Raw genomic sequence first — 14987 nt, forward strand, 5'->3', positions numbered from 1 at the left:
CAGGATGATTGATAGGATCCGTGTTCCCCTGTGTCTGCAGACTCCTTCCTGGGTGGGCTCTGTGCTTTCAGCTGTCTCGTGGTGGACCACCCAGTGACCTGCGGGTTCAGGTGTGACAGCCTGACCCTGCATCGCACATCCCACCAGCCATCCACCTGACAGTTTCTTCTACCTGTGATGTTTGCACTGAACTGAACGTTACGTTAAGGGTCAGGGGTGCACACTGTGGTCTGTCTGTGTTTCTTCACTGAGGTATCATTCATTACAGTGAAATGCACAAATCTCAAGGCTACAGTTTGATAAGTTTTGATAAATGGGTACAATTTTGTGTCCAGCCTCCACCCCATATTCACCATCTAGAACTTTTCCGTCCATTCCCCCAAGGACAGCCCATGTTCTGCTCTCACCATGGAATCCTCTTATCTGCTCCTGACCCTTGTGCAAGTGAAATCACACCCTGTGCTCTTTTGCTTCCGGCTTCTTTCTCAGCATCACATCTGACATGCACGTAGCAGGAGTCCTTCGCTGTTGTGGTGCGTATTCTGCTGTGTACATACGCCAACAATGTGTGTATTCTTCTACAGGTGAACATTTAGGTTGCTTCCAGTTATTAGCTACTCCAAATAATACTGCTGCGAACATTCAGTTTTTAAAAAATTTTTTACTGGAGTATAGTTGATTTACAATTGTTGTGTTAGTTTTAGGTGTACAGAAAAGTGAATCAGTTATACATAAACATATATCCACTCTTTTAGATTCTTTTCCCATACAGGCCATTACAGAGTATTGAGTAGAGTTCCCTGCGCTATACAGTAGGTCCTTATTAGTTATGTATTTTATATGTAGTAGTGTGTATATGTGAATCCCAATCTCCCAATGTATCCCTCCCCCCACCTTACCCACTGGTAGCCATATGTTTTGTTTTCTGCATCTGTAGCTCTATTTCGGTTTTGTAGATAAGTCCATTTGTACCCTTTTTTTAGATTCCACATATAAGCAATATATATTTGCCTTTTTCTTTCTGACTTACTTCACTCAGTATGACAATCTCTAGTTGCATCCATGTTGCTGCAAATGGCATTATTTCATTCCTTCTTATGGTTGAGTAATATTCCATTGTATATATGTACCACATCTTCTTTACCCGTTCCTCTGTTAATGGACATTTAGGTTGTTTCCATGTCCTGGGTATTGTAAATAGTGCTGCAATGAACATTGGAGTGCACATATCTTTTAGAATTATGGTTTTCTCTGGATATATGCCCAGGCATGGGATTGCCTGGGATTGTTTTTTAAGGAACCTCCATGCTGTTCTCCATAGTGGCTGCACCAATTTATTGATACGTTCCCACCGACGGTGTAGGAGGGTTCTGTTTTCTCCACACCCGCTCCAGCGTTTATTGTTTGTAGAGTTTTTGATGATGCCCATTCTGACCAGTGTGAGGCGATACCTCATTGTAGTTTTGATTTGCATTTCTCTAATGATTAGTGATGTTGAGCATCTTTTCATGTGCTTGTTGGCCATCTGTGTGTCTTCTTTGGAGAAATGTGTATTTAGATCTTCCGTCCATTTTTTTGATTGGGTTTTTTTTTTGATATTGTGCTGCATGAGCTGTTTGTATATTTTAGAGATTAAATCCCTTGTCGGTTGCTTCATTTGCAAATATTTTCTCCCGTTCTGAGGGTTGTCTTTTCGTTTTGTTTATGGTTTCCTTTGCTGTGCAGAAGCTTTTAATTAGGTCCCATTAATTTATTTTTGTTTTAATTTTTATTACTCTAGGAGGTGGATCGAAAAAGATATTGCTGTCATTTATGTCAAAGAGTGTTCTGCCTGTGTTTTCCTCTAAGAGTTTATAGTATCTGGCCTTACCTTTAGGTCTTTAATCCATTTTGAGTTTATTTTTGTGTATGGTGTTGGGGAGTGTTCTAATTTCATTCTTTTACATGCAGCTGTCCAGTTTTCCCAGCACCACTTATTGAAGAGGCTGTCTTTTCTCTATTGTATATTCTTGCCTCCTCTGTCATAGTTTAGGTGACCATATGTGTGTGGGTTTATCTCTGGGCTTTCTATCCTGTTCCAGTGATCTATAATTCTGTTTTTGTGCCAGTACCATACGGTTTTCATGAATGTAGCTTTGTAGTATATTCCAAATTTAGGGAGCCTGCTTCCTCCAGCTCCATTTTTCTTTCTCAAAATTGCTTTGGATATTCGTGGTCTTTTGTGTTTCCATACGAATTATAAAATTTTTTGTTCTAATTCTGTGAAAAACGCTATTAGTAATTTGATAGGGATTGCATCGAATCTGTAGATTGCTTTGGGTAGTAGAGTCATTTTCGCAGTATTGATTCTTCCAATCCCAGAACATGGTATAGCCTTCCATCTGTTTGTGTAATCTTTTATTTCTTTCATCAGTATCTTATAGTTTTCTGAGTACAGGTCTTTTGCCTCTGTAGGTAGGTTTATTCGTAGGTATTTTATTCTTTTTGATGTGATGGTAAATGGGACTGTTTTCTTGATTTCTCTTCTGATCTTTTGTTGTTAGTGTATAGGAATGCAAGAGATTTCTGTGTGTTAATTTTGTATCCTGAAACTTTACCAAATTCATTGATGAGCTCCACTATTTTTCTGGTAGCATCTTTAGGATTTTCTATGTATACCATCATGTCATCTGCAAACAGTGACAGTTTTACTCCTTCTTTTCCAATTTGGATTCCTTTTATTTCTTTTTCTTCTCTGATTGCCATGGCTAGGCCTTCCAAAACTATGTTGAATAATAGTGGCGAGAGTGGACATCCTTGTCTTGTTCCTGATCTTAGAGGAAGTTCTTTCAGTTTTTCACCATCGAGTATGATGTTATCTGTGGGTTTGTCATATATGGCCTTTATTATGTTGAGGTAGGTTCCCTGTATTTGCACTCTCTGTAGAGTTTTTATCATAAATTGGTGTTGAATTTTGTCAAAAGCTTTTTCTACATCTATTGAGATGATCATATGATTTTTATTCTTCAATTTGTTAACATGGTGTATCACACTGATTGATTTGCATATATTGAAAAAAATCCTTGCATCTCTGGGATAAATCCCACTTGATCATGGTGTATGATCCTTTTAAAGTGTTGTTGGATTCAGTTTGCTAGTATTTTGTTGAGGATTTTTGTGTCATGTTCACCAGTGATATTCGTCTGTAATTTTCTTTTCTTGTGATATCTTTGTCTGGTTTTGGTATCAGGGTGATGGTGGCCTCGTGGAATGATCTTGGGAGTGTTCCTTCCTCTGCAATTTTTTGAAAGAGTTTCAGAAGGATAGGTGTTAACTTTTCTCTAGATGTTTGATAGAATTCTCCTGTGAAGACATCTGGTCCTGGACTTCGTTTTTTGGAAGATTTTATATCACAATTTCAATTTCATTACTTGTGATTGGCCTGTTCATATTTTTGATTTCTTCCTCGTGCAGTCTTGGAAGGTTGTACCTTTCTAAGAATTTGTCCGTTTCTTCCAGCTTGTCCATTTTATTGGCATAGGGTTGCTTGTAGTAGTTTTTTATGATCCTTTGTATTTCTGTGGTGTCCATTGTAACGTCTCCTTTTTCATTGCTAATTTCGTTGACTTGAGTCTTCTCCCTTTTTTTTCTTGATGAGTCTGGCTAAAGTTTTATCAATTTTGTAAATCTTCTCAAAGAACCAGCTTTTAGTTTCATTGATTGTTGCTATTGTTTTCTTTGTCTCTATTTCATTTATGTTTGTTCTGATCTTTATGATTTCTTTCCTTCTAGTAACTTTGGGTTTTGTTTGTTCTTCTTTCTCTAGTTGCTTTAGGTGTAAGTTTAGGTTGTTTGTTTGAGATTTTTCTTGTTTTCTTAAGGTAAGATTGTATTGCTGTAATACTTCCCTTTAGATCCTGCTTTTGCTGCGTCCCATATGTTTCGGATTGTTGTGTTTTCTTTGTCATTTGTCTCTAGGTATTTTTAAATCTCCTCTTTGATTTCTTTAGTGATCCATTGGTTATTTAGTAACATATTGTTTAGCCTCCAGGTGTTTGTGTTTTTTACAATTTTTTTTTCTGTAATTGATTTCTAATCTCACAATGTTGTGGTCAGAAAAGAGGCTTGATATGATTTCAGTTTTCTTAAATTTACCGAGGTTTGATTTGTGACCCAAGATGTGATCTATCCTGGAGAATGTTCTGTGTGCACTTGAGAAGAAAGTGTAATCTGCTGCTTTTGGATGGAATGTCCTGGAAATATCAATTAAGTGTATCTGGTCTAATGTGTCATTTAAGGCTTGTGTTTCCTTATTAATTTTCTGTCCAGCTGATCTGTCCGTTGGTGTAAGTGGGGTGTTAAAGTCACACTATTATTGTGTTACTGTCGATTTCCCCTTTTATGGCTGTTAGCATTTGCCTTACGTATTGAGGTGCTCCGATGCTGGGTGCATATATGTTTACAGTTTTTATGTCTTCTTCTTGGATTGATCCCTTGATCATTATGTAGTGTCCTTCCTCGTCTCTTATCACAGTCTTTATTTTAAAGTCTATTTTATCTGATATGATTATTGCTACTCCAGCTTTTTTTTGATTCCCATTTGCATGGAATATCTTTTTCCATCCCCTCACTTTCAGTCTCTGTGTGTCTCTCCAGATCTGAAGTGGGTCTCTTGTAGACAGCATTTATACGGGTCTTGTTTTTGTATCCATTCAGCGAGCCTGTGTCTTTCGGTTGGAGCATTTAATCCATTTACATTGAAGGTAATTATCGATACGTATGTTCCTATTGCCATGTTCTTAATTGTTTTGGGTTTGTTTTTGTAGGTCTTTTTTCTTCCCTTCCTCTTTTGTTCTCTTGTGGTTTGATGACCATCTTTAGTGTTGTGTTTGGGTTGCTTTTTCTTTCTTTTTTTAAAAAATAAATTTATTTATTTATTTATATTTGGCTGCATTGGGTCTTCGTTGCTGCACGTGGGGGTTTCTCTAGTTGCGGCGAGCAGGGGCTACTCATTGCGGTGGCTTCTCTGGTGGAGCATGGACTCTAGGCGTGTAGGCTTCAGTAGTTGCAGCACGTGCTCAGTAGTTGTGGCACACAGGCTCTAGAGTGCAGGCTCGGTAGTTGTGGTGCACGGGCTTAGTTGCTCCACGGCATGTGTGATCTTCCTGGACCAGGGATCAAACCCATGTTCCCTGCATTGGCAGGCGGATTCTTAACCACTGTGCCACCAGGGAAGTCCCTGCTTTTCCTTTTTTTGTGTGTATCTATTGTAGTTTTTTGGCTTGCATTTCCCATGAGCAGTGTATTATATACAAGGTTGTTTTAAGTTGCTGGTCTCTTAATTTCAAATGCAATTCCCATTTCCTGCATTTGTGCTCTCCTCTCTCATGGTTGCTGGTTTTGATATCATACTTGTGTATGGATGATTTCCTGCCTTTACTGTATGTTTGCCTTTACCAGTGAGCTTTCCCATTTGTTCTTTTCTTGTTTCTACTTGTGGCCTCTTTTTTTTTTTCCCCTCCTGCCTAGAGAAGTTCCTTTAGCATTTGTTGTAAAGCTGGTTTGGTGTGCTGAATTCTCTTAGCTTTTGCTTGTCTGTGAAGCTTTTGATTTCTCTGTTGAATCTGAATGAGCGCCTTGCTGGGTAGAGTAATCTTGGTTGTAAGTTTTTTCCCTTTCATCACTTTAAATATATCCTGCCACTCCCTTCTGGCCTGCAGAGTTTACGCTGAAAAATCAGCTGATAACCTTATGGGGATTCTCTTGTATGTTATTTGTTGCTTTTCCCGTGTTGCTTTTAATACTTTTCTTGGTATTTAATTTTTATTAGTTTGATTAATATGTATCTTGGCTTGTTCCTCCTTGGGTTTATCCTGTATGGGACTCTATGCTTCCTGGACTTGGGTGACTATTTCCTTTCCCATGTTAGGGAAGTTTTTGACTGTAATCTCTTCAAGTATTTTCTCGGGCCCTTTCTCTTTTCTTCTTCTTCTGGGACCACTATAATTCAAATGTTGGTGCATTTAATGTTGTCCCAGAGGTCTCTGAGACTGTCCTCATTTCTTTTCTTTCTTTTTTTTAAAATGTATTATTTATTTATTTATTTATTTTTGGCTGCATTGGGTCTTTGTTGCTGGGCATGGGCTTTCTCTAGTTGTGGCGAGCGGGGGCTACACTTCGTTGTGGTGCATGGGCTTCTCACTGGGGTGGCTTCTCTTGTTGCAGAGCACAGGCTCTAGGCGTGCAGGCTTCAGTAGTTGTGGCACGCGGGCTCTAGGCGTGCAGGCTTCAGTAGTTGTGGCATGCGGGCTCTAGAGTACAGGCTCAGTAGTGTGGCACACGGGCTTAGTTGCTCCGCGGCATGTGGGATCTTCCTGGACCAGGACTCGAACCCGTGTCCCCTGCATTGGCAGGTGGATTCTCAACCACTGTGCCACCAGGGAGGCCCCGTAGATGTATTCTTGATGCGTTTCTGGGGAGAGGTGAACTCCACGTTGTCCTACCCCTCTGCCATCTCGAGGGCCCCCCGCTGTGAACATTCTTGTGTGTGCCATTCTGGGGCTGTTTCCCCTGGGTGTGTAGGGAGGAGTGGAATTGCTGGCTGGATGCGAAACTTTCGTAGTTGCTGCTGAACAATCTTCCAGAGTGACTGTAGCAGTTCACAGCCCACCCACAGGTGTGAGGGTTCCAGTTGCTCCACACCTCTCCAACACCAGGCACACATACTTCCTTTCTGTATTACCTGATCCTTTGGGTGTGCATTAGTATCTCACATTCCCTGTGACCAGCGAGGGGAATTACTTATGTTTATGGGGCATTGATGACTCTGTGCTGTGAAGCACCTGTTCCTCCTGTTTCGGCCCACTTTTCTATTGGGTTGTCTGTCTCCTTATTTTAATGATTCCTAGGAGCTCTTTACATATTCTGATTACAAATCATTCGCCAGTTCTGAGTATTGCAGATACCTCCCCCTGCTGTGTGGGTTGCCTTCCCTCTCTTGGTGGTGCCTTTTAATAAACAAAAGTTTCTACTTTTGTAGTTCAATTTACCGATCACTTCCTTATGGTTAGTACTTTTCAAGTCCTGTTTTAAAACTCTTTGCTGACCCCCAGGGTCATGAAGACATAGGTTTATTGTATCTTCTCTGCATTCTTTTTTCATTTCACAAGAAGATCTGCAAACCATCTCTAATTGATCGAACTGTGTCCATTTTGTTTGTAGGTGTTTTGGATTTTCTACCCTACTCCATCACCCCTCTTTCCAATCCTTACACCTTTTATTCGTTTTCTCGCCTGTGGCATCCTGAGGACCCTCATTACAACACTGCTAAGATAGGCATCCGTGCCTTGTGTCCAATGTTGGGGGGAAGTATTTTACCTAGCGGTTTCTTGTGGCTACACGGATCGGTTTCCCATTGCTGCTGTAACAAATTACCACAGAATCCGTGGTTTAAAACACACACGTTTATTAGGGTTCTAGAAATCAGAAGTCCAAAATGAATGTTACAGGGCTGGAATCAAGGCGCCTCCAGAGCTGGCTCCTTCTGGGGCTCCAGGGGAGAATCTGTTTCCCGCCTTCTCCAGCTTCTAGAGGCGCCTGCGCTCCTCCACCCCCGAGAGCAGCCTCTTCCCGTCTCCGTGGCGTCTCCCCAGCTCTGCTTCTGCTGCCACTCTGCCTGCTGCTGTTCCAGACCTCTGTCCTGTAGGGCCCCTTGTGATTACATTGGGCCCATGTGGATAATCCAGGACCATCTTCCTGTCTCAAGGTCTGTGATCACATGTGCAAACCCCCTTTCTATATAAGGGAACACAGTCACAGGCTGCAGACTAGGGCACGGACGTCTTTGGGGACCATGAGTCAGCTCACCATTCTTCCTTTGATCAGATCAGGGGTGTCTGCTTCTGTTCCTAGGTTGCTAAGACTTTTATTCAAAGTAAGTTTTGAATCTTAAAAAACACTTTTCCTGCCATCTATTGAAATGATCATATAATTTTCTTCCTCATTCTGTTAATGGGGTGTAGTACGTTGCTTGATGTGTAAATGTTAAACCGACTGAGTTTCTGGAACAGTTTGCCTGGAATGATCACCATTCTGGGTTTGGGGCTCGTCTTCACATCACCCATTGATTCCCTTCGCGTTAGTGCTAAACATTCCCTCTTCCCCGAATGCAGTTGCAGTTTCTGCTTCGGAAGCTGGTCTCGGAGTAGCTACTTACGGCTGCGTGGCCTTGGGGAGCTTCTAACCTCTCGGTGCCTCTGTTTCCTCACAGGGGTCGCAGTGTTTCCCACCTCATTGGGTCGTTACGAACATTAGTCCTTGCTAACTACTGCAGTTAACCTCTTCCACAGAGGCGGGCTGCGCTGCCAGAAAGCAGGGTGGAACTGACACAGCCCCTGCTGACTCCCTCCCATGGGCTGGGGCCAGGAGCAGATAATTTTTCTCTATTCTTCTCAGCCTGAGCACAACTCAGTTTTTAAAACTCTTTTCTGATAGGAGCTAATTCTTACAGAAAAGCTGAAAAAAGATTTTGTAGCGTGCCCGTATTTAGGCTTCTCTGACCCCTCCTCATGAGGGATGCACGTCCTGGGTACGTCCGGGGTCAGCATGCAGACTCCTCTCACCCGGGCTGGTGTGGAGGCTGCCAGGCTTCTCCACTGCAAGCTCGTTGCACTGTGGGAACTGACACACGTCTTGTGTGGAGGTGCTTGGAGACTCTTAGGGCATAACTTCATGTCCCTTTAACGGCATCCTCTTTCTGGGGGTGAGGGCGTAAAATGGGACCGACCTCCAGGAAGGCAGGTCGACCTAAGTCTCTGAAGCCTGGAAACTGCTCACAGCCCTCTAGCCTCCCTTCGGAAAGTCACTCCGAGGGCCAGTCAGCGATGGCGCAGTGGAGGACTCAGGATGTCCAGGGCGGTGCCGTGGGGCCCGCCTTTGCCATGTGAGTGTGCCGCGTGAAGCAGTGAGTTACGGTAGCCCTTAATATTTCCTTATGCTGTCCACAAAGGGTTAGTAACTTTAAAGTGTTTCGGTTTTTTTTTTAAGGAAGATATAGAATTATCAAAAATGTGTATTGAAAAGTATTAGGAAAAAAATACCCCCAGAAATGTTATCAGCAGTTGTTTAAAATGGAGGAGTTCTTTTTTATATATGATATTTTCTTTTACTTTCGAATTTTTTTTTTTTTTTTTTGCGGTACGCGGGCCTCTCACTGTTGTGGCCTCTCCCGTGGCGGAGCACAGGCTCCAGAAGCGCAGCCTCCGCGGCCATGGCTCACGGGCCCAGCCGCTCCGCGGCATGTGGGATCTTCCTGGACCGGGGCATGAACCTGTGTCCCCTGCATCGGCAGGCGGACTCCCAACCACTGCGCCACCAGGGAAGCCCGAGATTTCCTTTTTTTTAACAATGAACCCTGTTTCTTCTAAATCAAGGGTAGTGGGGGAGGAAGCAACATAGTTTTACGCCCTTAGTTTGGTGCCCTGGGTTCCATCTTCTCTGACACCGGGAGCTGTGCTGCGGGAATCTCCCCCTTACTACCGGGTCCCAACCTCTCTGACACCGGGAGCTGTGCTGCGGGAATCTCCCCCGGTGAGCTGTGCTGTGGGAATCTCCCCCTTACTACTGGAGGGAGGCAGCAGGATTGGAATCCTTGGCAGCCCTCACGTCCCAGATTCCTGCCCTGCCCTCCCAGACTTCAGGCACTCTGCCCTCACCAGCTCCCAGTCTCAGCCTTCCCCTGGGAGGCTCAGGGAGACCCCTGCAAGGACAAAGCGCAGGGCTCCCCCTGCCCCCTGCAGGCAGGTGCCTCAGCTCCAGGGTCAGCTGCTTCCGTCACTTACAAAGGGCAGGTGGAGCTTCTCTCCCCTATGGACTGGGGGTTCCCGAGACTTTAAGCGAGAGAGGACAGAGGGCCAGGAACATAGCACAGGTCTGAGACACAGGAAGGTCTGTGTTCACAAGGTCTCTTTCAGATGGCAGGGACAGAAGCCCGAGTCCAAACAGGTTAAACCAGAGCTGGAAGGTCCAGGGGTGGACTTCAGGCACAGCTGGATCTAAGAGAACATTCGCTGCTCGCTTGTGCTTTCGTGGAACTCCCTTGCTGGGCTGGGAGGGTGCCGGGACCCCAGAGGCCTAGATCACCGGCTGGAAGAGCTGGCTTGTTTCTCCAGCGAGGCATCTCCCTCCCCAGGGTCTGCGATTGTTCCTGACCAGTCAGCTAATCCTTTCCATGTGTCTGGGGACCTGGATTTCTTCTTGCTCAGACACCAGGAGCGGAATAAGTCTCTATCAGTGAGTATCTGTCGAGGAGTAGCCTGCCCGCAGCTCCTTCCTCCCTCACACGGCAGCAGCCACACTGCCCTTTGCTCAGGTCACTCTCTCACTCTGGAATAGTCAATGGCTCACCACTTGCGATGAAAACCACTCGCAACTGCCTGGCCCCAGGTCTCTTGTCCCACTGTCTTACCAGCTTCATCACCACTGTTCCTGGGCTGTTGTCAGGGTGGGGGAGTTTCTGTGGCTACAGCCTCAGCCAACATGCCTTAACTTCTGCTGTCCCCTGCATGAGGCGCTGCTGTCCCCTCCTGAGACTCTCCCTGACCTTCAAGGCCCTAGGAACCCTCCCGCATGCTCTAACCTTGCACAGTCCCCCTCAATGGGATTCTGGGAGGCCAGACACACACACACACACACACACACACGCACACGCCCCAGGCCGTGTTTCTGGGACACACTCTCACACGCACAGGCAAGGCCTGCGTCCCGGGCTCCCTCATGGGCTGACTGTGTCCACCCTGACTCAGGGCTCAGCATGTGAGATTCCTTAGAGCAGTGGCTCCCTCTGTGACCCCGAGCAGGACCAAGGACACACAGGGACATGCAGGTCCTCCAGCCCCGCCCCTGTGCCTAGGATCCAGGCGGTGCCGTCGGTGTTCCCCACCTCCTGCCTGGAAGGCGGAGCGACAGAGGCACAGAGCCACTCTGAGCGGCACTCATGGCAACACGCGCACACAGGACTTCCCCTTTCTCCACCAGTGCCAGCACAGCCTGGACGTTCTTCTCCCAGCCTGACGCAGCCTCAGGGAGCCTCTGCCTTCCTTCCAAAGCCCCTGTTGCCACCTCACACTCCTCCGCCCAGCACAGCCCCGACCTCCTCACACTGACCCCAAGCAGCTGCCCCGTGTCTTTAAATTGCAGACCTTCTGCCACTGGAATTCTAGCGCATGACATTTTCCCACCTTCATTGTACACGGACGTGCAAAGTAGGGTCCCGCCACAGACTAGAGGTGGAATAGGTGTTGCACGCGGCAGGGCCAGCAGGAAGCCAAATGAAGACCCACGTGAGGGCTTATCTGATCGGGCAGCAAGATGCCCAGGACTTGGACAGCAGGAGGGGCTGGGCACGAGGCCTCAGAAGAAGAATCCCTCGCCCCACCCTATCCCGAGACCCTCCCCAGTGAAGGGCTGGGGCCGGATGCAGTCCTGGGGGTGGCTGGCCAGAGGCCAGGCAGGGTGGAGAATAGGTAGGGAGGTGCAGAGCCCCGCGTGTGACCACGGGCTGCCCACAGTGAGTAGGGAGCTTGCAGATCAAACTTGGGATTTCCAGTTTCTTTTGGAAACTCCGAGGATCTAGTTTCCCTCAACGTCGGTTTGTCAAGATTTAGCAAATCACAATACAAGACACTCAGTTTAAGTGTGAACTTCAGACAAACGAGGATCATGTCTAGTGAGTGTGTCCCTGCACCACTGATCTGGAATGCGTATCTGAGCGGGCATCCTGTGGTTCATCTGGCGCCCCGCCTCCCTGTCAACCGCTGGGTAGCTGTGCTCAGGTACCCAGAGCAGTTCCCGCAGGCTCACAGCCCCAGGGTCTTCTCCGCAAGTCACTCCGCACGTGCGCGCCGCCACACCGGCCAAGTGCGCGCCTCCGCGCCGTGCGCGCTTCCGAAGCCCCCGCCGCCCCCGCTGCCCCGGACGGGGAGCCGAGGAGAGGACTGGTGGGCGGGAGAGGGGTGGGTGGCTGGCCCCGCCCGACCCCGCCCGACCCCGTTGCCCTACACGGCCCACCCCAGGATCGGGAGCAGAAGAAGAAGCAGCGGGTGCACGAGAAGATGACCTACTCGTCCAACGTGGCGGCCAAGCACGCCAGCCTGCGGCGCGAGCTGCAGCTGGAGGACGAGGTGGCGGAGCAGGGGGCGCGTGCAGAGCAGCTACGCATCTTCCACGAGCAAACGGCCTGGAAGCTCTCCATGACCCGAGGTGTGCCCCTCCCCCCGCCCGCAGCCCTGACGCCCCAGAATCCCGTCTTCGCCCTTGCGGTCTGAGCAGTGCGTTTAAAGGGCTCGGGAGATGCGGGGCTGTGGTGCAGTGTGCGTGTGTGGCCGGGGTCTTTTCTGTGCCTGACCTCTGCCTCCCGGGGTACAAGGATGAATTCCACATGGATTGCTGCTCTAAAAGCCTTTGAATCCCAGCATTGCACGCACTCTGAATGCTGACCTGCAGTGAACGCAGGCGGGACAATGTATAAAACGTAGGCGCTTCCCTTGGCGGCGAGCATCTGAGCTTCAGCATTGAATGGCTTCTCTGTCCCGGACAAGTCGGCTTTGTACCGCAGCTTCCGCTCCTGGCTGGTAACAGCACCAGACTCATGGGTGGTCGGGTTCAACGTCTTCAGACACTGCAGGTAGTGAGAGGAAGCTATGTGTGTGTGTGACCTGTTATTATTTTTATGACCCTGTAGGAAATCTGAAGTACTAAAAATGCACTAATACGCTGCCAGTGAAATATAAACCAGTAAACTAGAAAGAAGCAATTGAGATCAGAGAGCCCTGGACCCCATGGGCTACAGGGGCCCTGAATGGGAATTTGAGCGTGGAGAGACCGCCAGCCTCTACCCCTGACGCCCGAGGCTTGTTGTTCTGGGTAGGAGGGCCTGAGCTTGCTTGGACGTTCTGTGTGTGGAGCTCTGCACCAGGGAAGCAGCGCTGCGTGTGTTTTGTCTCTGCCTCACTGTCCGTTTCTGAGGCGTGGGAGCGGCAAGTGGCACCTGGGTGGGGAAAGCTGGACCCAGCAGGTCTGACCTCCCGTGAGGAGCCCGGGGAGGCCAGGCCAGACCTCAAGACTGAAAACGGAACTTGTGTACACACCGGCTCCTTCGGGAAAGGAGAGGAGTTGAGGGAAAAGGCCGAGAGCCCCGCGGTTCCATCCACAGCTGGAGGCCTTCCTCTCCAGAAAGGCAGGGAAGGAGGCCCGCATGGGCCTTGAGCCCAGCTGCGATGCCTCCCTACTTGTACTCCGGAAGGTACACGTAACTTCCGCCTGGCTGAAACCCTGCCAGGGTAGACTTAGCTGCTGCCCACATTGTGTGCTTAGGGAACCCCAAGGCGAGATCACGCTGCCCCACCTTTCTCTCACCGCCCCCATTCTCTCGCTGTCCTGGCCCATAGACCTTTTATTATTAAGTCCAGCCCGGTAAAACTTCCAGGGTGGGCGTGTCCAGAGCTTCATTCCAGGTGAGAAGGGTGCTACAGCAAGAGAGACTCGAGTCAGACATACGGAAGGACTTCCCACCTGGCCAGTCTCTAGCCATGGAGGCTGTACTATGTCAGCAGAGCCTGCTTTCTGTTTGCTGGAGCCAGAGCTGGCTCTCTCGCAAACCCTGTAGTAATCTGGGCCTCACAGCCAGGTGTAGCACCAGGCCGGCAGGCCGGCTCCGCACTGCCTGGCTGTGCCCACCCAAGGCTGCAGGCTTGGGTCTCTCTCCCACTTCCTGCCCGCCCCAGATGCCTCGTGCCTCTTGTTGCAGAAAGGAAGATGGAACCTGATGACATACACAGCTACATCACCCAGAAGCGGCAAACATTCCTCCTCCAGGTAGGCTGGCTGCCCCGCGGGCCCAGCGGGCTGTCCCTGTGCGGAGCGTGACTCCCGCTTCGGTGCCCTCAGTACGCCCTGGATATGAAGCGGAACGAGATCCAGCGGCTGGAGAGGCTGGCGGCCAAGGAGGAGGCCAAGCTGGAGCGGGCGGAGAAGTTTCTGGAGAAGGACGCTGCTCGATTTGAAGAGTTCCTCAGGGAAAACGACCGCAGCTCCCTGCAGGCCCTGAGAGCGTGAGCTGCCCGGACCCCAGCCTGTGCACTCCCACCGCCCACCCAGCCCGACCCCAGCCTGGCACACCCACCGCCCACCCAGCCCGACCCCAGCCTGGCACACCCACCACCCAGCCAGCCAGGCCCCTCCTTGGCAGCTCCCCCGCCTCCCGCCTTAACTGAAGGCAGAGTGCACGCCCCTCCTGCACAACCTGTGATTGGCTCCCTCCCCGCCCCACCCCCAGGGCTGAGAAGGAGACCAGAGCGAAGATGGAGACGATCCTGGAGATCCGCGATCTGACCAACCAGATCACGATCGTCAAGAGGTGAGGTCAGGCGCCAAGCTGGCCCTGCGCCCTCCGGGCCAGCACACCTCCGGGAGCCGGAGGAGCCCCACACAACACACACCTCTGAGCCTCGGCTCTCTAGGGACCCCAAGCCCTGTGGGGCTTTTCAGATGAGGTGACCGAGGCCAGGAGAGAGTCGGGGGCCTTCCTGAGGCCACACCACCGGGCAGGGCTCGCTCCACCCTGAGAGCGGCTTCAACTCGGGGTGTGAGCCGCGCTGGTCCCGGCAGGGCGGCCTCCTTCCCCGCACACGGAGTTCCGGCGCCTGTCCTTCGGGAGGCCTGGGAACTCTGGGCCCGGCCTCCCCTCCTAGGGGCCCAGGGACGGAGCCTGACTTTGCCCGTCCCCTCCCGGGTCTAGTGAAATCTCCAAATTTGAAGACACTCTGCAGCGTTACAAGATCTACAAGGATTTCCTGTACAAGCTGTCGCCCAAGGAGTGGCTGGAGGGACAGGAGAGAAAGCGCTCATCTCTCACAAGCACCAGGGAGGCGGTCGAGGCCTCCGAGGAGAACGTGCTGTTCTCTACACTCGGGGACAAAGGTAGCAGGAGAGAGAGGGCGTGCCGGGTGCTC

General features: G+C 49.3%; 1 protein-coding gene across 5 annotated transcripts in view; it reads left to right on the forward strand.

The window, feature by feature from the left end:
* The window catches only part of CFAP100 (cilia and flagella associated protein 100), a 45764-nt gene that overhangs the window by 11000 nt on the left and 19777 nt on the right, over positions 1 to 14987 (forward strand). For all 5 annotated transcript variants that reach the window (XM_067755740.1, XM_067755741.1, XM_067755742.1 and 2 more), the window contains exons 4-9: positions 10169 to 10269; positions 12051 to 12237; positions 13784 to 13851; positions 13924 to 14087; positions 14312 to 14392; positions 14774 to 14955. In XM_067755740.1, the coding sequence (XP_067611841.1) occupies positions 10169 to 10269; positions 12051 to 12237; positions 13784 to 13851; positions 13924 to 14087; positions 14312 to 14392; positions 14774 to 14955 (783 nt within the window). The remainder of the gene's footprint in view (positions 1 to 10168; positions 10270 to 12050; positions 12238 to 13783; positions 13852 to 13923; positions 14088 to 14311; positions 14393 to 14773; positions 14956 to 14987) is intronic.

Source organism: Pseudorca crassidens, chromosome 10 (genome assembly GCF_039906515.1).
Source record: "Pseudorca crassidens isolate mPseCra1 chromosome 10, mPseCra1.hap1, whole genome shotgun sequence".
In the NCBI taxonomy this organism is placed as follows: domain Eukaryota; kingdom Metazoa; phylum Chordata; class Mammalia; order Artiodactyla; family Delphinidae; genus Pseudorca; species Pseudorca crassidens.